This window comes from Apostichopus japonicus, chromosome 16 (assembly GCF_037975245.1).
Source record: "Apostichopus japonicus isolate 1M-3 chromosome 16, ASM3797524v1, whole genome shotgun sequence".
Taxonomy (NCBI): domain Eukaryota; kingdom Metazoa; phylum Echinodermata; class Holothuroidea; order Aspidochirotida; family Stichopodidae; genus Apostichopus; species Apostichopus japonicus.
In genome coordinates this window covers 44,955,896-44,980,843 of record NC_092576.1, presented here as the reverse complement: position 1 = coordinate 44,980,843, position 24,948 = coordinate 44,955,896, and the positions used below count along the sequence as shown (strand labels likewise).

Sequence of the window (24,948 nt, the reverse complement as noted above, 5' to 3'; positions counted from 1 at the left end):
TTTGTAAAATAGACAGAAGCAAATGGAATACGTGTGAAAAGTGCGGGATCACTGGTGAACATACAACTATAATTCTTTCTTCTATGGCTTGCGAGGCTGAACAAAAATCAAACGTCACGATTGACAAGTTCTTGTATAGTTTCAATCAGTTCTCACCATTTGCAAATGATCGAGTAAAGGTGGATTTATAATTTAATAAGTCTTAAACAGTTTGTGTGTTGTCAGAGAAATAACTGCACCACTGTTGGCGGTCGCACTTGCTGCATATCATGATATTTATATCTAATCACAGGAAATGGTTCCGTAATCGTAATTCTTAGGAATATTCCAAGAGAATGTTAACATGTCCCACACAAAAAATGGTAGATTCCATATGCGTCATCAAACTGAGCATACAAGTCGTCACCTTTTTCAATAGATATTGTCACGCATCATTGTATAGCAATAATAATTTGCATATTATCAGCAGCTCATAATTTTAAGCTTCGTAGGAATAGAAGGACACTTATTATCGGGAAAGCAGTAGGGGTGAGGTAAGGCACTACTTGTTTGGAACTGCCTAGTTACCTGGTTCGGTCACATTTATAATTCTCAGATATGTATACCTCCAAAAACTTAATCAGTATTTATAAGTTTGGAAAAGTTTTGGAAGCTTTGTGAGCCTAATGGTAAACAACCATTTGTGATCGCTTTTGCCATCCTTTGCCTAAATATCTAGTTGTGTACACGTTGACAAACGATTTATTTTCTTCGGGATATTTAAGTATAACGGTATTTGAGACACTGTTATATGAAATTTAGAAAAAAAACTTACAACGGAAATTCAGCAAAGTGTCTTTATGAGCCGATGCGAGTAATATAGATATTGTGGTAGTAAATATTCGATATTAAATTATTAGAGAACGGATTATATGAACGTTATGTTCCGATTGAAATTAACCAACGTCAGTTGGATTGTTACAAACTTAGGTATTTCACATACACTTACTCGTTATATTTTACAATACCTGGACCTTCTCGCGTCCGTGGATCAACGACATTGAAACGCAAAATCACATTTACCCAATTTCAAATAACTGTTATCAAAGGATATTCGGACAAATTACATCAGTGCAGGTAAGTTTCTGTATTTTCTTTATTCTCAGTTGTTCTAGGCCTGGGCTGGGCATATCAAGATAATCATAAAAGTCCCCACGTAAGACACAATGAGATAAACAATCCATGAAAATTGTTCGAAAAGAAAGATAAATCTGTCAACTACGGCAAGATTGAAATCAATTTCATCATAGAGCTCCCTCGAATCATTGCACTCTGAAATCAAAGAAAAGTTCCTTTTAATACCAATGGATACATTAACATTCAGGTTAAGAAACAGATATTTGCACAACATGAAATACAGACTGCGATTGGTGATAAGCCGCCGTGTATGAACGTAGTAAATTAGGTGTTGATGTTGGGATAGTTCGGTGTAGTAAATAAAATAACTTCAGACTTCTTGAGCTGTGGAAGCAAGAACCTGATCAAACCAAACGTCCCTGTTGATTCATTTTTAAGTACACATTGTTGTAGCTTTAAAAATAATTTTTAGATTGGTCGATTTGAAATCGACTCCATATAAGTTGACGTGAAATCATTTTTGCATCGCAAAGTTATCGGAAATGTCCGTGAACTCACATTTCCTGATAATTACAAATCACAAAATGACAATTTTGAATTTATTCAATATCACGCTACGTGTATTAAATTATTTTCATTAAAATAACTAATCTCTTTGCAGATTGTGGCACACATAAAGACTAACAGATAACATTTTACATTGTTAAGTTACACCTCAATACCTTGCGCTAGTTGAAGTTCAATTATCTTTGATAGATAAATCATTCATGATCCCATGAAGTAATCGTTTGTGATCGTTCAAAGTATGTTCCTTTTAGTGTTACAATCATGCCATTTACTGTTTTATTGAAATATGATAAAATCGGATACTAACATAACTAATGCCACTATCGTTGATGTTGTCAGATGTATCTATAAAATATTTCGGTAACATCTAGTCACGGATGGAAACATGTTTATGAATTCATATTCCATCCAAACCTAATCAGTGTATTTAAGTATGAGATAATGGTCATGGACGATATTACAGATAACCTAATAGTTATTATTGAACAAAATCACAAGTTTAATTCCCATTGCACACATCAAGAACCGGTACATGTCGATCCTACAGAGTTGATCGTGTATAGTGGATCTTGTATAGTGGATCCTACATCATGGATCATATAAAGGGTATTGTGTTTACCGGATTATGCATAGTGGATCCTGTACAGTGGTTCGTGTATAGCGGAGTATGTATAGCGGATCATGTATATTAGATCGTGTGTAAGGTATGACGTATAGGGGGGGGGGGGTTCGGGAAGTTTTCCGGGGCCATAGGATGCCCAAAATTACAAATCAAAAAGTAAAAAGTGCATCTAAATGACTAGGAACATTGAAATCGTGCAATTGTCTGTTTTCCCTTGCCTTCCAAGTACAGTTTGACACTTGGAATAGATTAATGATTTGCCCAGCCTCTTAGAATATTTGTCTTCGTATAATATGTGACACACTCCAGCTACAAGCCGACACCAGATAGTTATATTAATTATGTGGTTTATATATATGGGGTGAGGGGATGGGGAGGCCTTCAGCCATGAAACACCAGCCCCCCCCCAAGAAAAAATGAGGATATTCTTAACTAAGTTTCTTGAAATGATATCTCACTTTTCGCCAGCCCTTCAGGACAGTACATGCTTCGAAACATGATCTGTATTCTGTATTCCTTAATTTGGCTACTCTTCAATGATACTGCAGGTACATGTAATGTGCTTTGAGGTGTTATAGTAGGTTGATGTACAATACGTAAACAGAAGTCTAACGGAATGGCATATGGTGAGGTCCCTCACAGTCTCAACAAGAACTGGTTAATTGCTCTTTCGGCTTTATAGAGCTAGCCTAGCTCTTCTCTCAATATTCACTATTAGCATTCTTAGTGCTGCTGCCCACACTTTGTCATCTAATATAGTAGCCCATATTGATCCAATCCTTAACATTTGTACTACACTAGCACACTTGTCTAATGTCGTTAGGCATTGGAACTGCCATGCAAAACACAACATGATAAGACCATAATACAATCACAGCTTATAGATACAGACAACAGTTACATACATGCTAATGTAATGAATCATCTGTAATAGAGCTACTACAGTAGTTGGAGCTCCGAGGTAACTCAGTTCATCACACATTGATGCATGTTTATACCTGGGGACATGCATTTATACATGAAGGCCACTTCTGGCTTGTACCTTGTACCAAAACGGAATCTTGATCATGTTTCTAGTAACAAAAACTTGGTTCAACAAAACAGTTTCTTACTACTCAATCTCTACTGCTGGGATGTACTGTGCCTATCTATGGAAGAATTTGCACGTTTAACGACGTATTCAAGGTTCCGATAAATGAAATGCGGCCTTTAACTAAAAAATATACAGCTCGAAAATTATCACAAAATGTAGAGAGAAATACATTTGGGAAGTTCTATCCAAAATCGTTTTGTTTGTTGACCTATTTTCTAAGCATCTGCATCAACAGCAATAATGGGATCTTGGGAGTACTATAAGACCACACGGGGGCCAAGGTGTATAGCACAAGGTATACTCACATTAGTTGGCTGTGTAGTCATCACTTGGTTTACCCACACTGATTTTTCCATTTCAAACGCATGTCAAACCCCATATGGGACCCAAAAAGTCATCCCAAAATTAATCCACAACACTTGTACCCACTTGTAGCCCAAATACAACCCACACTTGATAACAGCGAGAATGTCAAAGATTGACCACTTACCACTGTCCACACATAGTACAAACACAACCCTGGGCCCAAAAAGATACTCTATAGTTAGCTCACACCCGATTCAACCCATCGTTCTCCACATTAAACCCACATGGGCCCACATGGCTGTGACGACTGGGACTTACATGGTATATTCCGTAAAATACCAAAAACAAATTTAGAGTGTGTGAAGTGACGTTATTTTACAATAATATAGCCAACTGTAATGAATACGTATTTTTCTTTGCCCTAACCACCTATTTCGACTATGGGAAGTTTCAAACTCTCCCCCTCAGGTAGAAGAACTCGTCAGCATTTTTTTGAAACGTATATAACTGCAAGATAACCCGACTCTCATCAGTTTCTTATCGGTATAAGCTGGTTATTGTTTTAAACCGTGACACATTTATTGCTAGGCTGTGTTTGACAGCTTTACAGTTTGCTGTCACAATTTTCTTCGCTTCCCATTTACTCTTTCAGAATAAACAAAATATAGCCGGTCGTTCGCTTTCAGTATTAACACTATATAAGTATAACAGCTTATACAGTTCTTACTGTGTAACATTTGTTACCACGTTCGTCCCAGAGCCCAGCTATAAATAACCAGAACTGCATTTGCATTCAAATACTCAGTATTGTAGTGTGTGTGTGGAGTTATTTCATCATTAGCAAGGAAGGTTTGGTTTTCATGGTGTGGTTTGGGAGGAAAAACACACCAGGGAGTATATCAAATGTCAAATGATGAACAGAACGGAAGTTTAGAAGGCAAGTGTTTGGGTTATATTGAAGGATTGTATTTGTTTCGTATGAATGCCCAGTCAACTAAAAGTAAAACAGTAACACTGCACTAAATGATACATGTAACAACATGACAACCACCGTACTTGTATACTTTATCAAAACCAGATAAATTAATGAGGCCAACAACAAACAACATGGATATAAGCCTATGTGTGCCACCAACTATCTGCTCAACAGAAGTGCACGTGTGACAATGATTAGTAATTGTCTTAAAATGATGGAAATTGCTAGTATTCCAACCAACTGACCCGATAACAAAAGCAGACCCATTGTACCATATGTAAGTATTAAAAACTGGGACTCCTGGTAAAATATGGGCCTCTGGGCAGTTCCCCTGGGCCCTGCTTGTGTCATATGTTAGTCCCGTGTAAGCTAGCGAGGATTAAGTCCCATTCATACCTTCTTATCAGCTTGCTCATCGCGTGTTCCAAACAGTTTGGAAACAACTCTCGGAATTCTGTCCGTTGGTTTGGTTTCGGACTCGTACTCATCCCAGTACCTAGACAGTTTAGCCAATATTGATTTGTCAACCTTCTTTTGTAGCCGCAGCAGTTTGCCTTCTGAGACCAGTAGTACATGTACATTAACAAATGTGGCATCATCGTGAAGAGCCAGCAGCAGGTCATAACATGGCGTCTGGCTTGCTCTCTCACATTCAGTGTGAATTGTGTCATCCTGGAGTTAAAGAATAGAACAATAGTGTTGAAAAGAACACACATATGGAGAAACAAAAAAACTGTGTCATTCGATGGAGTTATTTGATGCTGTATCATAGAACCGCATCTTGGTTCCAATTGTACAATTGATCGAATTATGTCACTGCCATCCTGAATTTTAAATCATAGAACGATTCATATTGTCTACACACAGATAAAATACCACAATGTTAATTTGATGCATATACCCTTGACATCATTGTTTGTCCGAATGTTCCGCCTGAACACATATCATGCCTCAGGTGCCCACCGACCTCCGTCAATCCACCTGTGCTATCTATGCTATCTACGTAGCAGAGGCCAATTAAAGCCCCGTTGACTTACACACTAAATCACAAAATCAATGTGGTCTCTAAGTCTACATGGAGGTTTTCACTAGCTAAACGCTACCCATCACCCGATAGCTGACAAGTTGGCCTTTCATGGCAGTATAAATGTTCCGTATCATGACCATGTAGATTGTTTGCTATCCGAGCCGGAAGTTTTCGTCACTTGAAAACAAACCTCTTCACTCAGTAGTAAACAATTGTCCTACGCTGCTCATGGGAGGCCTAAAGGGGTCTAAAATTGCCTCAATTGACCGAATTCTCTCACCACATTTACTTCCATTCATGTTCTTTAACTTGCAAGCAACAAACAACTAGATCACGACTGATAACAGGTCAAAAAAAGATGTTCTCCTGCTGCTTTTTGGCACTTTTCCTGAGATAGGAGAACAATCCAGCGGATGGATATAGACTATAATAAGAGTATGCCAACCTATGCTATGTACACGTTCTCTCCAACAAGTGCCGTGAATAAGATAAAACTCGTTAATTAATATACGAACTCTTTAGCATTTAATTTGGCCTTAAAACTGCGCTTCTTTAGATAAGTTCAAGGGCGTTAAAGCGTAAATTTACTAGTTATTTCACAAGTGCGTTATTCTGAGGCTTAGAATTAACTTAGTTGCAAGGTCTATATGTATTTCGCTAGCCATTTTATACTGCTCACGCGCGTGCCAAGTAGGCCGAGTTTTACTGCGCACGACATAAGTTTACAGAAAATTAATTCATAGCAGTCCGTATACGCGTACTTCGTATACTATTATTACTATAGGCTTATATTAAGCGTTTTTACCGTAGCGTCCTTCATATCATTTGGTGCGCGATAGTTAAGCATTTGTATAGGTCCATCATCAATTACATTTCTAAGTATTCATAGGTGTGCCCGCGTTTCACTTTGCCTTCGGTTGTAGCCGATTTGCTGGCGGAAGTAACTCTGATCGTTCTGAAGCCACATTCGTCGAGCAGATCACCAGGACACCTTCACAAATTACTTAATAGCCTAGCCTAGCTTTGGTGTCAGGACACTGCCTGACGATACAACCAGGCATATTGCGCGCAGCAGCCTTTTGCTACCAAAGTTAGCTAAAATCATTATAAAATTAATTAGGGACCAGTTAAAGGAGAAAGGGGGATTTTTGTTTTAGGAAGTAAGTACTATTTTCATAAAGTTTACCACTTCAATTCCTATAGTACTTTACAAACTTGCAATGCGTATTGTAAAGTCTTGAGCCCCCACCACGTACTAATTCATCCGAGGGTTAATAGGTACACTGTTGTATTTTATCGCAAATTTCATGTTTGTGGCCCTTTGTTGTGGAGTTCGAGAAACATGACTTTCACAAGTGACACTTTTGTATTGCCTCACAAGCTGTTTTATATGATATATGACGTCTTCCGTTGAGACGAATTTACAAAGTCGGCAAGGAGCGGGGGTGGAGCGCCACGAAATACTCAGAACCAGTTACCTACCAAGTTAGCTTCTGAAAGTGTAATAGTACAGAGACTATATGAAAGTTTAAGTTTCAACGCCTCAGTCATGTAGGTATCGTGGCAAGTAATTCCAATATTGTCGCGCGCCCGCTCACTACAATAATGAACGGCTAAAAAAGCCATTTTACAGGTACCTGAAGGCTAAGATTAATAATAAACTCACCCCCAAACTTATGTTACTTTGCTTCCTCGATATTCCGCAATTCGCAGTGTCCACTCGAAGTCGGGTCCAAACAAAGATGGCGGCGCCTAACGATATCTTCACGTGTGTACAGTAAAACGTGGCTTACGTAATGGAGCCTCCATTCAGACTGACACTTAATCCAGGCCTGTCCTTCGTAGTAACTCACTGCTCTTCCTAACTGATAAATGTTTATTTATATAATAATTCGGTTACTTGTCCGAAACGTAATAATTGCTCGCTAGTAGTAATAACTGTAAATATGCTAGGGTCTGACTTGCTCGCTACCGCTGCGTATACAGTACTGTAACGGCTATGTAGCTCGCGGCGACGATGAAAACAACTGCTCGTAGTCTCGGACTTGTAATAGATAATTGCGAGATGTAGACTCGAATATGAAGAGATGAATGATGATGCCTTGACTGTATAAAATCTCCACTAATTACGCTCCAGCTACTGCTGAATATAGCGTTGATATGTAGTCATTAAAAAGGCTGATGATTAGTACATCTCTCCGGTATCAAATCTTACATGCAAGTGGTGTCACGCTGGAAGATGCATAGCGAGAAGAGTACTGCTGATTACGCAAGGATGTGGGCAAGTCCATTATGCAAAAGGGTGATGATCACTACATACCTATACAACATCGGTTGACAAGATTAACAATTCATATAAAGACTGGCCTATCACTATAACCAGTAACTTTGAAACTGTACTTTTCATCTACTGTCACCGTTACGTATGCTCATTCTATTTTTAGATTCTTGAATGTGAGAAACATGGCGATTCTCCACCCTGGACTCCTTTTAGCATACACGGTAATACTTGCATTATCTTCAGGTGAGTAGTAATCGAGTGAGAAGTGGAGAATCATTCATTACGTACGTACAAGTAGCTGCAATATCGTGGATGTATATTGTGAGAGCTATGATATAAATTGAATTGTGTTTACATGTGTGAGTGACGCCCAGATTGTAAACATGATATCACAATATATCATGGGTACGTTTCATACGTGGCATGTAGATGCCCCTTGTCGAGTAGAAGATCCCTACTGCCTCTGGTGGAGGTCAAATAGTATCTGAAGTCACCAGCGGTCAAATGCTGAAACCGTAAACATGATATCTCATGAGAGGAATTATGAATGTCCTCTTTATACTTATCATGTGGATTCATTTTGTATTTTGATTTTCGTTTTGTTTTTGAGATGTCAAAGATCATCTGGGTCTCCAGCTGTTAAACTCTGAAAACTTTGTATGCATGATATTTCATTTTAGATACAATGGATGATTTTCATGTATGGTATATCATTTGTCATATTGAGTACAACTTGATTGGCTTTTGCATGTGGCTTCCCTATACGTAGTACAATGACCTAATTGCTTTCTGTGGAGGTCAAAGGTTATTTGGGTTCATCATAGGTGACAGTCTATAAGATCTTACAAATACAAACTTGTAAACATTATATCGCAAGATACAGTAGGTTACATCGCATAGCTAATATTTGGCATGTGTCTTTCTTATAATTAGTACAAGAACCTTATTACTTTGGGTGAAGGTCATATTGGGTCAGCAGAGGTCAAAATATCAAATAAACCTCATAAAGGTAAATATTAAAAAGGAAAATTCAGCTCTTTGCTGTTAGAGAGATCATGCAACATTATTCACAACAAACCATGTACCTTTGTCTTTCTTTTATCGTTGTGGTATTAAGCCACACGATTGCCTGTCATCAAACCATTTAAACACTGACTCTGTCTGGATTCATACTGCCCTCCATCTGCTGTATGAAGTTTAGCCATTGTTAGTTTACAAACTGCTATTATGTTGCATACATGCAATGGCCTGTAAGCGATGGGAGGGATTTCCCTCTGGGTTTGTGTGTTCTTTAATTTGTTTATTTTATCCCTTATTAATTGAATAATTAAGGCTTTAAGTAAATACAACCATTGCTGAGTTCGAGAGCTGTAACATAACACATTCCTTGTTCTCCCTTGTACAGCAACTTCGGTAGAAGATACAGAATGTGCACTGACACAGTATGTTGATATTGGTACAGTGGGACTCATTCCGTGTTCCTGTAATGGAAGCTCTTTCGCTCTTATATCTTGGTACAATGTTAACGAAGCAAAGAACATATTGTTGCTCGACCATGGCGAGAAAAGTGGAGATGGCTACGAATCTAAAGAATTTGAGATTTATCCAAACGGATCGTTACTTATAAATAACGTGACGGCAAGCCATGAATCTGTATACCGAGTAACAATGGCAAACTCAACTGAGGGTATAAGATTTACGAATTTTATCTGTGTGCACACAACCGGTATGTAGCTTTGAAAGTTTAATTATTGTACACTTTAAAGAACGGAAATGAAATATGTAATTAAAATGAGAACAGCAATCAGTATCAAATGATCGTTCCACACAACATAGTAGATTAACAGTGTAGATTAATATGTTTATGTCATATTGCAATTTGCCCCTGTATGTATGTATACGTGTAAGTCATACTAGCTTGTAAATATGGTATTAAGAAATTCAAGGTGGATTAACGTCATAATTGGTATATAGATCCGTCGTATTGAGTACAATAACGCTATTCTTTTCTGCGACGGTCAAAGGTCATTTGAGGTCAAAAGAGGCCATCGTCTGAAACAATTTTAACACGATAACTCAAAAATGCATCTTCGTTGAAATCCTACTTATTAGTCTAAAAACCTTGTACACATAATAACTATAAAGTTAAAGCTACAATTAATCTATGAGTTCTCCAAGGCTATGATTTCCATTTGGTGAACACATTTTGGTCAATGTCAGTTCTGTTAAGTGTTTTTGAAAGGAATCCATAGGTCTTCAACAAAACATACAGTCATTCAGAAATTAAATATATTTCAAAGGGTATTTATTGTTGCTGTTATCTACCTTAAACAAACTCACAGTGGAGCTTGCCATTTTCAACATCTGAGCATCATGGGGTCAATATGTCAAATATATATCTTAAATGGTCTCAACATTGCTCATATTCTCTATGATTTATACTAGATGATTAAGCCGATCAGCAGAACGTTGAAAACGTATTTCAAAGTTGTAAACTACTTTTCGACCGATTAAATAATAATCGGTTAGGTCATGTGACAATCGGGCCGATTACCCATTATTTCATCGTTTTGATGGAACTGGCCTAATGCATGATTTAGTGTCATGCATGATTACTAACTTCTAGGCCACTACAATCAAAGATGTAGATATACCACATAACGTTTCACACTATACCAAATAAACAACATTGCAATACTTACATAGGGTGCAGTACGTTTACAACGAGGAGTTGCAATATTGCAATCCCGCCACAACACAGTACATGACAGTGGTACACAGAATACAGAATGGGAAATAGTAGCCAATGGCTACGAAATTAAGACAATGTTAGAGTTAGCTTTTACAACTGGTATTATAACCATTATCAGTGTTGCAAATCCAACGCAATTAAGTGAATAGTAGAACGTAAGGAAATAAAATATTCGTAATGTCTTCATCTGATATCGACAAATGATACAATCCCGGACGCTGGTTCAAGTTCTTAATGATTATCATCTGCGAGGGAACCCTTCCGATTCAACGTTGTTTCAAACAATTTTAACACACTAAATCAAAGGCGATTCTCCAGTGACTTAACTACATGTGGTAGAAATCCCACACTAAAGTACTGTAACGCTTTCCGCTTTGGTAGTATCAGGGAGCTGTTAGAGTAGCAGCTCCCTGGTGGTATGGTGAAGTACCCAGTTGGCAAGTAAGGAACGGGGGGGGGGGGTGTGTATGGATAGAGACTCGAGGACACCTTGAATAAAATACACTAACCATGCATTACGAGCTTTTTAAGTAGAATAATATAAACGATGTCGTACATCTTTCGTAATGTAATAAACAAATAATATATACAGTAATACAGTAAAACCTTAACACAATACAAGGGTGACGTACAGTAACTAGCCTTGCCACGGACGACGCAGCGTAAGGACAACGCAGCGCAGCAAACGATGAGATTCGTCAGCCCGAGAAACCCTACGCTGCGACGACCTTGCGCAGGCACAAACAGTTACGCAGCGCAGCTGCAGAGTGCATAACTCGCTCCTCTGCAGAAGCCAAAAATAACCCCCTAAAACAAGTCCCTGAAACCAGGGAGTTGTTATACTAACTCCCTGCTAAAACCATGGAGGTAAAACAGCCATGCTAAAAAAAATCGTCTCTTACAACCGCTACAAAGTTCGGCAAAGTTTCTGCCTTGCAACTAACACTAAGTGCCCCATCTTAATACCTAAAGATGCTCCTTGCACGACATTATGAAAGACCCCGTAACTGTGTAGAATCCTATACACGATTAACTGACCAATTAAGAAATAGCCAGTAAGATTGACAAGCGCTATAATCCAATTACAGCCGGTCAACGCTCTCCACAGTGCTTTACGTATATGAGCTAACCCCGCCCCACTGTCTATGCACCTCTAGTAGTTCCCGTACACTCAGAACAAAGGCGTCCTTGTCCACCCATGGAGGTAAAACAGTAAACTATTGTGGTATGCTCTTTTCAATTTGAACAGTTGAGAGGTTTAACCGTTCTTTAGCCAGACTAGCCTTATATACGTAGAACCATGGAGCTATTACCGAATAGCTCCATGGTAGAACTAACAGTGAGCAAAGCCAATGTTATCGTTTCACTTTCACGTTTTCACGTACGGTGAAACGGCCATAGTGGTTCAAAAGTATATTGCTTTGGTTTTATATTTAGTCATAATAATAATTAAGAACCAACGCTGGAATTTGTACCAGGGGGACATCTTCCTCCTCAGACTCTCTCCTTTTTCCTCGATCAGAGAGGACAAACTGTGGTGCCCGGTCCGAGCTTTGTTGTGGTACATCAGCAGAACTTAGTCACTCCGTACCTCACTTTTCGTCATCCCGTCAGCACCCTACACCCTACACGATCTCCAGATGGATCGTCCAGCTGATCCATGCTCCAACAGGAGAGTGTAATGGCCCACGACCTAAGGGGCCAAGCATCCTCCAAGGCTCTGTTTACAGGTGTCCCCCTGGAGGATATTTTGAAAGCGGCAGCGTGGAGAACTCCATCGACCTTCGTCTCCGCTTACTTGACCGACAATCTTGCATCGGAAGCCGCTCTTTGGCGTGCGATGTTGGTAGTTCATTCGAGTAGGTCCCGCCCGTTGGGCCTCCCACCATCGTAACAGTGCCACTCCGTGCAGGTGTGGAGTGGAAGACAGGTAAGAGAGGAGCAAATACAATTCCCCAAAACTTACTGCATTGGGAATTTACAAGCGACGATACTTACCTGTCTCTCCCTCCTCCTACCACCACGATCGGCTCCTACGCCTGAGCGTCAAACGATACGTAAATGTGTTAATAAAGCTCCGGGAATCGTGGGATGATCCTCTTCTATATTGCATCATGTTTCACAAGTCACACCCAGTCTGGAACCAACAGTTTCTCCATAGACACGAGGACACAAAACCGATTATACTTCACTAGAACTCCTTACAGTCGAAGGTGAGTCAGCAGCCCCTTTGCAGGCTTTTCTCTATGTGCTTATGTCCGTTCCTGGTAATTCACTGTAGCACATAATACCACACTCACATTACCTTGTGTCACTTGACAAGGATCTATTTTCGTACTTTATTTTCTTTTCAATGAAATATTTAAATAAGTTACTGCAAAAGCAAACATGAGAAAGTGGTGGTCATAAAACGCAAATACACATGTAGGCTAGACTAGTGTCCATACGGTTCATGCTAGTGTTTGATAGTACAGTTCATGCTGGAAGTAACGGTTCAGCGAAATTTGCGGTATACCTGGTAATTCCTGGTATTCATCATCACCCGGGTATATCGATATCTGTTTTTGCTTATACTGACCCACCCTAATGTTAACTGCCAAAACTGGATAGTATGTCAAACGATATACGTACAATCTTGGGTGGAACTTGCGATACCGTTTCATGGTGAATTAGCGCACCTTTACCGGCTTTGGATAGCGTTGAATTGAAGGATCCACATTCTTGCCCTGTTGTGGGAGTCATGAATCAAAAGCGAGGAAAAAATTCCTTTATAATGTGGAACGTAATAATCGATAATAATGGATTTTGCCGATGCCGATTATTACCGATTGTCTGATAATCGGCCCGATGCCGATTATCTAACCGATTATCGGTCGAACACAAGTATATAAACAATCCCATGTAACTCTTATTCAGTAACAACAATTCTGAAAGGGATGGTTGGTTGGCTCGAAAATGTCCATTTGCTCATACATCTATGTGTCTATATTTCACATAGGAACACACATGTGCTTTCAAACATCTGAAAATCCTTACAAGTGAAATGGTTGGTCGATGCCAACAAGTGAGTGCTACAAATAAGAGCTGGAATTGTTTGATCTTTTCTGGCTGGCACTAAATTCTGGAAAAAATTCAACTCAATTACTCTGTACATTAGTGAGATAGTTATGTGTGCAATTTTGAGCAACTTTTATGGCAAGCTTTCACAAAGCCAATTGTACTTCATATTTAACATATCGTGCGCTTGCCATCTATCAGCGAAATGCTAGCCGTACAAGACTTATTTTGACATAGTTAAATCTTCTAATGGTTGATAGAAGTATCCATAAACGATTGGGAAACGAATGCACTTTTCTTTTTTTTCTTTTTTCTTGGTGTAGCCCACACGTGCCAACAAAGGGCTTCACATTTAAATTTCGTTACAAACTTTTAGTGGCAAGGTTTGATCGATGGATATGGTAGGCGGGTTATTATGAAATAGGTGTTTAATCGTTTTTGGTAGGCTTGGGAGTTCTTACTTTTTCTGTAAAACAGGAAATTGTGACTTCATATTTCTGAGGCTTCTCCAGTGTTATAGAATATACTTCCATGTTAGTTGGAGATGTTGCATTATCAGATTCTCTCAAATTAGAAATGATTGTGAAAAGATAGCTGAACAAGCTTTACTGGTATAGTGAAACATGTAGGACAAGACTACAGAGAGCACTTTTAGAAGAGAGAGAGCAAGTACCTTTCAACTGTTACAATACCAGTAACATTTTAAACAATTATTACTCAGTACATCTGACATATATTATGATAAGAATCTAAATAATTACAAAATACCAAATGTTTTTTCTTTTATACTGTATGATTAGTGCAATTCATGATATTCTTTGCATGTTTGATGATTTTCTTTTAAGATGGAGAGCAGTGTGTAAATTGTTATTTTGTAGTGAAATTGCTCAAAACAGGATTTTTGCGTATTCATAAACATAAATGTGTTTTTAACTGCTTGGATAAAAACAGTTTTGTTACCGGTATATGTGATTAAGTTGTGTCTCTCGTGCATTCCAGTACTTACATAAGTATTTATTTGTGTTGCAGATCATAGGTCCCACTGTTAGCATTACAGTATTAACTACATCTGTACATATCAGAACGATACAGTGATCTAAGTATACGACACAGGAAGTTTGTGCTGGGCTGGACGGTGGTTGCGATGATCTTACATGAATAATCTTATATGAATGTGACGCACTAGGCTGTAGGGTATGCCAGGTTGAACAAGCATGTACAGCATGTTACTTCAATTTACGTAGTACAGCAAAAAAGTATTGATATATGACAAACAATGTTCACATTGGCAGCTGATGACCGAGGTGGAAACAGTTCTTGTATTAAGCATCATTCACAACAGTCTTTTCTTTACTCAACCTGGGTACACCTACATGTCGTACATTAAGCAGGCACCAGGCGATTTTTATCCCTAGTTCCCAAGATTTTGCGTCTGGTTTGCCTCAAAAATCTCTAACAAGGTGACAATGTTTGTAACCGCCGCCTTGTATTTCCCCCAACGACATACGACGGAAAACTTCAACAACACAACCAAAGATATAATTCTGACCAGCATTGTTATGAACGGGACGCAATTTTTCGGCCAGGGGCGCAAGATCTTCAAATTGCTTGCGTCTGGCGGATTCAACCTTTTTTTGGAGAAACATACCCCAAGTACATATTCACAACTAGATCTATGGAAAACCTTAACAAAACACATATGCGAATGAAAATATGTCATTCTTTCTTTTCTTAAAGCGACAACTTCTTCTGATAATAACCAACATTTCTTTCCAATCGTACAAATCATCGAGTGTGTTTGAAAATAAATATTTAACAATCAACCGCAAGCTACGTACAGGGTTAACAACACTCCATTTCAGAGACGTTCATGCTGAAAATAGACAATGATGCTGAATGATGCATGATATCCACTCACATATTTGACGTTTTACCTGTAAGATGGAAAACAGTGTGCAATATTGTTAGTTTCCATCGTATTACATTTGACACCGTTAGGGCATCGTGCAATGCGGAATTTTTTCTGTCTACATTTTTCACCAAGAAAGAACTGTATTTGGATATAATGTTCAAACTCATTTCCTGTATCGGTCTATGTTTGTCGTGTCTCTCCCAAAGTTCCGTAATAAGGTCATTATGTGCACTGCCGAGCGGAGGTCTTACTACAAGTGGGTTACTACAGCCTACTTGTACTGTGTACTGTAACAATTAACTGTACATTGATATAAATTGTTACGCGCGTGTAACAGTATATACTATTTGTCCCCATAGAATGGATGATTTAAACCATTGTTAACAATTTAGTGAATGATATTGTTAGCTCAAGTTTCAAATGGTATCATTTACTCAGTTGTTGGACTAATAAAAATGTCCCCAGATATGAAATGTTCAGAGCTGCTATAGCATAACATTTTCACCCAAAGATGCAGACAATGTTGCAGGTAATGTTGGTAAACAGTAACTTTCACGCATTGGATTATCAAAATAACTAAATATATCAAACTGATCTTTCTGAAACAATCTACGATTATTCACATGGAACTGTCTTCGTTCTTCAATAACTTTCAAATATAGCCACGTGCCTAACAATAATCAATGTGATTGTTACTAGAGAATGTATTCTTCAATGCTCTTCTTTCTAGTGAAACCAGCTATAACCATTCCCGTCATCGAGGAGTGTTCAAACACATACGGTACTACCTGTGTTAAGTCGACAACCGATTCCGTTGAGGTAAACTGCTTTGTCAGAGATAGCCGTCCGGCAGTCACATTGAGTTGGACGATAAGAACTCATGGTGGCGATCACGTCATACCATCAAACTACATGAATTTTACAACTGATAATGTAACATATACATCACATGTTACAGCGACATTCTCTTTTGGGGAGTCATCTGTTTTAAATCTTCTGGTCTGCCGATCGAATAGTTTACCACTGAATCTGGTGGAAGACGAAAACGTTCTTTTGATTGAAAAAGAGATGCATTACATTTCCGTGGCAACTCCCATTAGAAGATATTTGAAGATCCATTCACAGATGAATTTATCCTGTAAAGACCTTGGAAAAAATATAGTCATTTGGAAGTGGTCACCCGAACGTGATGCTTTTGAAACTCTGTATGTTAGCATCTATCAAAACAGTAATCACACAAAACTCAGCAGCAGGGAATACAGACTAGAAGATGAGGGCAGTCTTTCTTTACATAACACGTTGGTAGAACACGAGGGACTCTACGCGTGTGTTTACGATAACGGTGTCAGTAGCGGCATTGTGCTGTACGATGTGCTTGTGATGGGTAAGATGTTTTATATCATTTTATTTTTAATGCTTCTCAGTCTCTACTGAATCACCACATAGCATAAGCACATCGGTATTTGCATATATTCACCAAATTGTGTAATATTTGGTTTCATCAAATTATGAAACTGTTTCTATGTAAGTTGAGAATCAGTGTTAATGATGACCCTTTTGAGGGCCTTATCAATATATACCCAAATACCCCTCTTAGTATTGAATTTTATTTTTGTTTATTTTAGTTCCCTTTTATTCGATCGCTACCAGGCAAACACTAAGACAATAACATTATCCATGTCAGTTTATGTCAAATCTAAACGGAATGGCCATCTCCCCATGTTATACTGATATTTGTTTGTGTATTAATAACTCTGGAAAATGATGGCGAATCCGTTGTTCCTCGTGAACGATGCACTCTTATGATTCACACTACAGTCGCATGTAAAGTTCCACAAGCAAAACGAACTTACGTATGCATCTACAAACCTGAACATGTGTCGTGCCTTGTTCCAGTATATGGCAACACACAGCTTATAATGTAATGTTGAACTATGAGACAAATTCTTAATTTTGAGAGAAAGTCGTTTTCATGGAATGCGGTATCACAAGATATATGTTCGTTTGGGCACATGGTTTAATTTCTTCATGCTATATACCATTCGACCTCGTAACAGATACGGGATCAAAAGACTTAAAATTTAACACCAAATATAATATATGTGATGTATTATTTCCTTTCAGTTGATCCAACTCCAGTTTTTCCAGTGATAGATGGATGCAATCACCAACAATATTGCGTCCTGGAGAAACAACTTCAGGACGTTTTGACTTGCTCGGTGATGGGAATAAGACCTAACGTGGCTCTTGAATGGAGAGCCTTTCGAGAGGAAACAGCCATTGACTTTACACAACATCAGTTAACGGTGACACAGATGGGTGACTTGTATGATATATCTCTGACGGCTAATTTTGACTTTACTCAAACAACTCAAAATAAAGTTACCGTAGAGTGTCGCGCTGTAGGAGGGAATGCTGAACTATTCAGCCTTTCTACGAAGGTTGATCTGCTCTTTCCAAATGGTAAGTTAATACACATCTCGTTTAATGCGCAGCTTTGTGAAGTTTTTCCATGATTACTTGTCGTTTGTTACCATTTCTGTATTTTTGTTTTATTTATAGTGCTTCCGGCAGAACAGAGATCAGACACTTCCACAATAACCATAATCGCCGTAGTGGTCACAATGATGATGATCATCATCACAGCCGCTGTGGTGATTTTATGCAGAATAAGAGGTACATAATGCTATAATGTAACATGATTAATACATATATTGGCTATATGTGCATATTTTCAACAACAACAACAATGCCTGAACAAATAGAATACTAGACGTAGTCACATATGTCAACATATAGGAAGCATGGTGATATCGATAATCATAAGTACCGAACACTTTGTGAAAGTAAATACTTTTATTCCTGGATTAAAGTATTTGTCCATCGTTCAAAGTACATCATACCGTTTACACAGTCGTTTTCATGTTTCTTTCTGGTAGATTGAACAAAGCACAACTCTTTATCAAGATTATGATTTCATTAACGTGAAACATTTAGGATAACGAGAGTTCCTTTCTGATAAACTATACTAATTCATGATGTGCTTCTTTTTATCTAATAAGAACGGAGGACGAAATGCAATTTATTTAGGGTCAACTTAAACCACCATAATTGCATTTTTGTTCTGTACGAGAACACAACTTGTAAATAATCACACAAACCATGCAAGTCAAGTAAGCATTTCTCTTCCATTACAAAAACTTTGCTACCCACATGATTCTATATCGGGATTTTTTAAATAAATATTCGTATTCTTTTCAGCGAGAAAAATGCAAAGGAAACCAGTTGCGTGTAGTGAATCATTTGAGGTAATGTTCATGAATTTACATATTTTCCTAACTGAAGCAGGCTATTCGTTATACACTGATCCGCCGTTTACATGTATGATTCTTAACGATATGATACGATACCATAACAAAATATTTGTTCTCACCGAATACGATAAATATATGTGATAAATATTGCTGTTGTCTATTTTGCAACCAACAGTCGTGGTGTATAGTATTTGTGCATAGACACAACAAGACACAATGATACATCATGTCGGCAACTGTACAAACTGTGTTAAACAGCTTCGATAGAATTGAAAGATATTTTTGTCGCTCAGCTCTATTAGGATCAAATGTAGAAATGAGCGATCGCTATGGGAAGTATTATTGATGCAAATATGAAACTTTATTTTATCGTTATATAGTATATTACAACCAGTGGTGTGTTTATTATTTCACAGGATATTCCAATGATGGAAAATACCAATGGTATGTGTTACAGAAAATAATTATTTACCTTAATATCTTAAATTGGTTATATATATATATATATATATATATATATATATATATATATATATATATATATATATATATATATATATATAACCAATATATAAATAACCAATATATATATATATATATATGTATATATATATATATATTCAATATATATATATTCAATATATATATATATTCAATATATATATATTCAATATATATATATATTCAATATATATATATATGTATATATATATATATACATATATATATATATACACAGACGCTGTGGTAATTTTACGCAGAATAAGAGGTACATAATGCTATAATGTAACATGATTAATACATATATTGGCTATATGTGCATATCGGTATTTTTCAACAACAACAACAATGCCTGAACAAATAGAATACTAGACGTAGTCACATATGTCAACATATAGGAAGCATGGTGATATCGATAATCATAAGTACCGAACACTTTGTGAAAGTAAATACTTTTATTCCTGGATTAAAGTATTTGTCCATCGTTCAAAGTACATCATACCGTTTACACAGTCGTTTTCATGTTTCTTTCTGGTAGATTGAACAAAGCACAACTCTTTATCAAGATTATGATTTCATTAACGTGAAACATTTAGGATAACGAGAGTTCCTTTCTGATAAACTATACTAATTCATGATGTGCTTCTTTTTATCTAATAAGAACGGAGGACGAAATGCAATTTATTTAGGGTCAACTTAAACCACCATAATTGCATTTTTGTTCTGTACGAGAACACAACTTGTAAATAATCACACAAACCATGCAAGTCAAGTAAGCATTTCTCTTCCATTACAAAAACTTTGCTACCCACATGATTCTATATCGGGATTTTTTAAATAAATATTCGTATTCTTTTCAGCGAGAAAAATGCAAAGGAAACCAGTTGCGTGTAGTGAATCATTTGAGGTAATGTTCATGAATTTACATATTTTCCTAACTGAAGCAGGCTATTCGTTATACACTGATCCGCCGTTTACATGTATGATTCTTAACGATATGATACGATACCATAACAAAATATTTGTTCTCACCGAATACGATAAATATATGTGATAAATATTGCTGTTGTCTCTTTTGCAACCAACAGTCGTGGTGTATAGTATTTGTGCATAGACACAACAAGACACAATGATACATCATGTCGGCAACTGTACAAAATGTGTTAAACAGCTTCGATAGAATTGAAAGATATTTTTGTCGCTCAGCTCTATTAGGATCAAATGTAGAAATGAGCGATCGCTATGGGAAGTATTATTGATGCAAATATGAAACTTTATTTTATCGTTATATAGTATATTACAACCAGTAGTGTGTTTATTATTTCACAGGATATTCCAATGATGGAAAATACCAATGGTATGTGTTACAGAAAATAATTATTTACCTTAATATCTTAAATTGGTTATATATATATATATATATATATATATATATATATATATATATATATATATATATATATATATATATTTAATATATATATATATACATATACAAACAAACAAACAAAGAACATGCAATTTGGGTTGTGAAGAATATTATATAAGCACCTTACATCGTTTACACTGTATGTAGTGATACACAATCCTAGATAATTCGAAGATTCTGCACAGTATAGCTAAATTGTGGAAATGCATACACACACACTCTATTCTGGTGGATGGTATTTCAATGATACTTGTCATGTCGTTCTAGCTAAGGATACATAATACACATCATTTGATAGGTATTTTGATGTTTGTATTTATCTAAAATCCTTACTTTGAATAGTCTGGATAATGCAGAGGTGACGCTGTCCGCCAAAAAGGATAGATTTTTATACAGTTTAATTCAAATTATTAATGAGTAATATATTTGAAACTCATCATATACTATGCTTACCATAATTCTTCTTATCACAGATTACTCGGAGAAAGCTGAGCATTTCATCGAACAATTAAAAGCAAAGTATGAAATACTTTATGACTCTGTTCAACCAATTCCCTACATTAAAGATAGGATGTATTGCGTGGACGACGTATTTGTTGAGGGCGGTATTGAATACATGACACATACATATAAGAAAGGGGCACAGTGGGATAAATTGTCATCCTATCAAGAATTAGTCAAAGAAAACTATTTTAAAACAAAGCGACAGATTCTTGAAGGTGAACCTGGCTACGGCAAGTCAACGTTGACGTTACAGTTACTTTATGACTGGTGCAAGTCTCTCTCTAAAACCTCATTACGAGGAGGAGACGTTATGATATATTTACGTCTAAGGCAACTTGGAGGAGTTAAATCAATTTTAAATGCGATTCGACAATTCATTCTACCGATGGACTCGGATATAATTGAGGAAGATATAAAAGAAATATTGAATCAAATGAAAACCGTGTTGGTTTTACTTGATGGCTTCGATGAGTATCCCGATCAAGAAAGTACAGAAACAGACATTTATCATATCATGAAGAAAGAAATGTTTCAGGAATTTAACGTCATTCTAACGACTAGGCCATCTTGTGTACCAAAAGATTTTGCACCTCACTCCGACCGTGTTCGGCTTACAGGATTCGGGGAAGAGGCTCGTAGAAAGTATGTTGAAAAGGCTGTCGTTGGAAAATGTGGAGAAGCAGTGGATAGAATCATGAGGAAATTGGAGGAAAATCCGGTTCTTGATGACCTTTGTCAGGTTCCTCTATTCTTTGTTACATTTGCGCACATGACGTACGAAGACAAACATTCTTTAACATTCAATTCTGTAACTAGTTTTGTCCGGTATATGATATCTCGTTTTCACAGTCATATGAAGAATAAAATGAAAGACGAAAACGTCACAAATTTTGAATTATTGGAAAATGAACACAAAGTACTAGACAAAATCGCCTTTGAAGCTCTGAGTGGAAAGAATCAGAAGCTTGTTTGGAACCGTGAGCAGCTTCGCAATCAGCTAGGACATGAGTTTTACCATCAGTATCTTCGTATTGGTATATTCGTGGAAGAAGAAGTACTAACTATCGAGGACACATCAAACGCACAACACCATATTCAGTACAATACAGAGGTTCATTTTTATCACAAAATCTTTTGTGAGTGGTATGCAGCACATTACGTTGCAGAACAATTATCTGGTGGAAATACTGATCGTATCGACGAGTTTATTCAAACTTTACATCCTTTTAACCTGCAGTATTTGTACAGATTTGCGTGTGGACTTAACAAAACTGCCGGGGAGAACATTATCCTATACCTGCAGCAGAAAAATGAAAGAAAAAAGTTCGCAATTTTGTGCATGCTAGAACAGGAAGACAAAACTGAGAAATTTCTAAAATCAGTTTCTGATTTAGTTTCGTCTCAAGTAACATACACTGGCGAGAACGATAGTAAACTACTACAGAGGTCTACGCTACAAATACTAGATGTTGCATCGAAGAGTCAGGTAAGTAACGTTTTACGAAATAACGTGTTTAATAGCTAGCTATATAGAACACTAATCTAGAAAAGCAGGTATAAATAACAAACATTACGTCAGGCCATGATTTCAACCATAACAGGAAGCGTTCCTCACAAAATCTGATGAAGACCAAGACCGTCAGCACTTGCTGAATACCAACGTATTTGCAAATCCTGTACTCAACATGCGATGTGCGATCATATATACACCATCTGGAGATATAACTCTTACAAGTTGTACATTCCTTACTTTGACGAAAATAAAGTTGGCAACCACCGACAGCAATGATAGAATCAACTCAATGTCGACATATTACACATTGAAATTTCCTTCTCAAGATAACGATGTTGAACTCATATTGCGTTCAAATTGTTTGTTGTTGTTGACGCCACGTTACGTGTCAAATAAGTATAAAGGACAATGTCACTATTGTATGTAGTGCACTGCAACGGTGTCCATAATTTATCTTATATGTCATAAACTAAATATTTACTTCCACAACAATTAGCTCAAAAACACCGTTTAACGTAATCAATAACACTCACTGGACCTACAATTAACCTTAACACCCCCCCCCCCCAACGAACACACCAACAGAAAAACCGTGATATTTCAAGAAGTATCAAGTCAAATTTGTTGAACTAATATCGCAGCTCGATAATTACAAAAGTGAATAAAATGAAATAATTTCAAAGGAATTTTTCTTTCATCTTTATATTTCAACCATAAAAACCTGTTCACAAAGTACAAGCGATCCTGCCGTATACAGTGATCTACGTATAGTTACACATTGTGTTACCATCATTGTTACATTCAGTGTATACGGTCAGTGTGTCGGTCGTTCTCTGGGACATACAACTGGATTTGCGTATTTTAAGCAAAAATATCGTTTATGATTTGCTGATGTTATAATAATATCTGAAGGTAGGTAATTAATGTGAATCATGTAGAACTATATGCCTTACGCATACGCCAGGTGTATTGTAAGTATCGTTAGCACTTGGAATCGGAGATAATCAGCAGGGCAATTTTGTTTCTGTTTTAACACCGGGAGTTACAATATAGCTTTCATTCCTGGCTCTAGCTTTGTACGAGATATATATCTTCCTTCAAATTAACACATGGTTAAATGGGTTAATGATTTGTGTCAGAATCATACGGTAAATAAATTAAAAATGCCGTTTTGATTTTTATGTAAACCGGGAAGCCTTGTTACTACTTGGTCATTCTTGATGTTACTCGCTCTACTAAATACTGTGACACATTACAGTAAAGTAACGGTGATGTGTATTCGATCACTGTAAGGTGTGAATGGATCCTGGTTGAGTGATGTAAGATAACACAAAAACATACCAAAATAGGAAAATATGGGTAAAATAATTAATATAGGCAATCTTCAAATTATTCTAGGCATTGTTTAAAATGATTTAAATTTGTTTCACAATTTTCTGAAATCGTCACTCTTGCTTAAACATTTTATGTTTAGTTTTACTTATAATTGGCTCATTATTCTATTCAAAAATTTCTAATTTGGTTGCTAAGAGTCTATTGATAAGCCAATCTGATGGGAGATGATTTCTAAATAATATCTCTCAGACTGAGTATTTGTTTCAAAGTACTAGACTAAGCTAATAATTGTAACTTGTGAATATTATAACATTAATTGCAAGTAAAGGCCATAAGCCACATTTCTCTAGGGCCTAGCTTTGTTTGATGTAGTATGAGATGTGTCGTACGTACTGCATATGTGTCTCCCGGGAACAGAACTCCATTGTCGCGGGCAAATCACGGCAGAAAAGTGTCCGGTGTCGGCTGGATTAGACGTTGCAATACATTTATGTATTAATATGCATATGCCAAAAGGGGAAATAAATTATTAAAACCACTGAAGGAATAACCAGGGAGAGGGGTCTAAATTATTTATTCCGAGCAAACCTTAAACGATGGTCAACATAATTTTTGGGCTGCTAAGTTAAATAAACAAACAGAA

At 37.1% G+C, this 24,948-nt stretch overlaps 2 protein-coding genes and 1 long non-coding RNA gene across 3 annotated transcripts in view; 2 read left to right on the top strand and 1 right to left on the bottom strand.

Annotated features, from left to right (window-relative positions):
• The first annotated feature begins 481 nt into the window (after positions 1 to 481).
• Positions 482 to 19,164, top strand: LOC139982211 (uncharacterized). The gene is made up of 7 exons (XM_071994829.1): positions 482 to 533; positions 8,152 to 8,231; positions 9,394 to 9,714; positions 16,440 to 17,093; positions 17,834 to 18,172; positions 18,272 to 18,385; positions 18,971 to 19,164. Exons 2-7 carry the CDS (start codon positions 8,171 to 8,173, stop codon positions 19,162 to 19,164), a joined length of 1,683 nt encoding a protein of 560 aa, XP_071850930.1. The 5' UTR covers positions 482 to 533; positions 8,152 to 8,170.
• On the bottom strand, positions 1,123 to 8,106 carry LOC139982233 (uncharacterized). The gene is made up of 3 exons (XR_011798067.1): positions 7,374 to 8,106; positions 5,077 to 5,352; positions 1,123 to 1,311 (listed from the first exon to the last, which is right to left on the bottom strand). It is a non-coding gene; the product is annotated as an uncharacterized lncRNA (long non-coding RNA).
• Positions 19,165 to 20,835: 1,671 nt separating the features above from the next.
• The window catches only part of LOC139982205 (tRNA (cytosine(38)-C(5))-methyltransferase-like), a 114,543-nt gene continuing 110,430 nt past the window's right edge, over positions 20,836 to 24,948 (top strand). The window contains exons 1-2 of the mRNA XM_071994807.1: positions 20,836 to 20,881; positions 21,427 to 22,943. Of these exons, the coding sequence (XP_071850908.1) occupies positions 20,863 to 20,881; positions 21,427 to 22,943 (1,536 nt within the window). The 5' untranslated portion in view covers positions 20,836 to 20,862. The remainder of the gene's footprint in view (positions 20,882 to 21,426; positions 22,944 to 24,948) is intronic.

Coding starts and splice junctions, on each gene's coding strand:
- LOC139982211 (XM_071994829.1), top strand. CDS start 8,171: ATGGCGATTCTCCACCCTGGACTCCTTTTAGCATACACGGTAATACTT. Junction 17,094..17,833: donor GTACGATGTGCTTGTGATGG/GTAAGATGTTTT, acceptor ATTTCCTTTCAG/TTGATCCAACTCCAGTTTTT. Junction 18,386..18,970: donor GATTTTATGCAGAATAAGAG/GTACATAATGCT, acceptor TATTCTTTTCAG/CGAGAAAAATGCAAAGGAAA.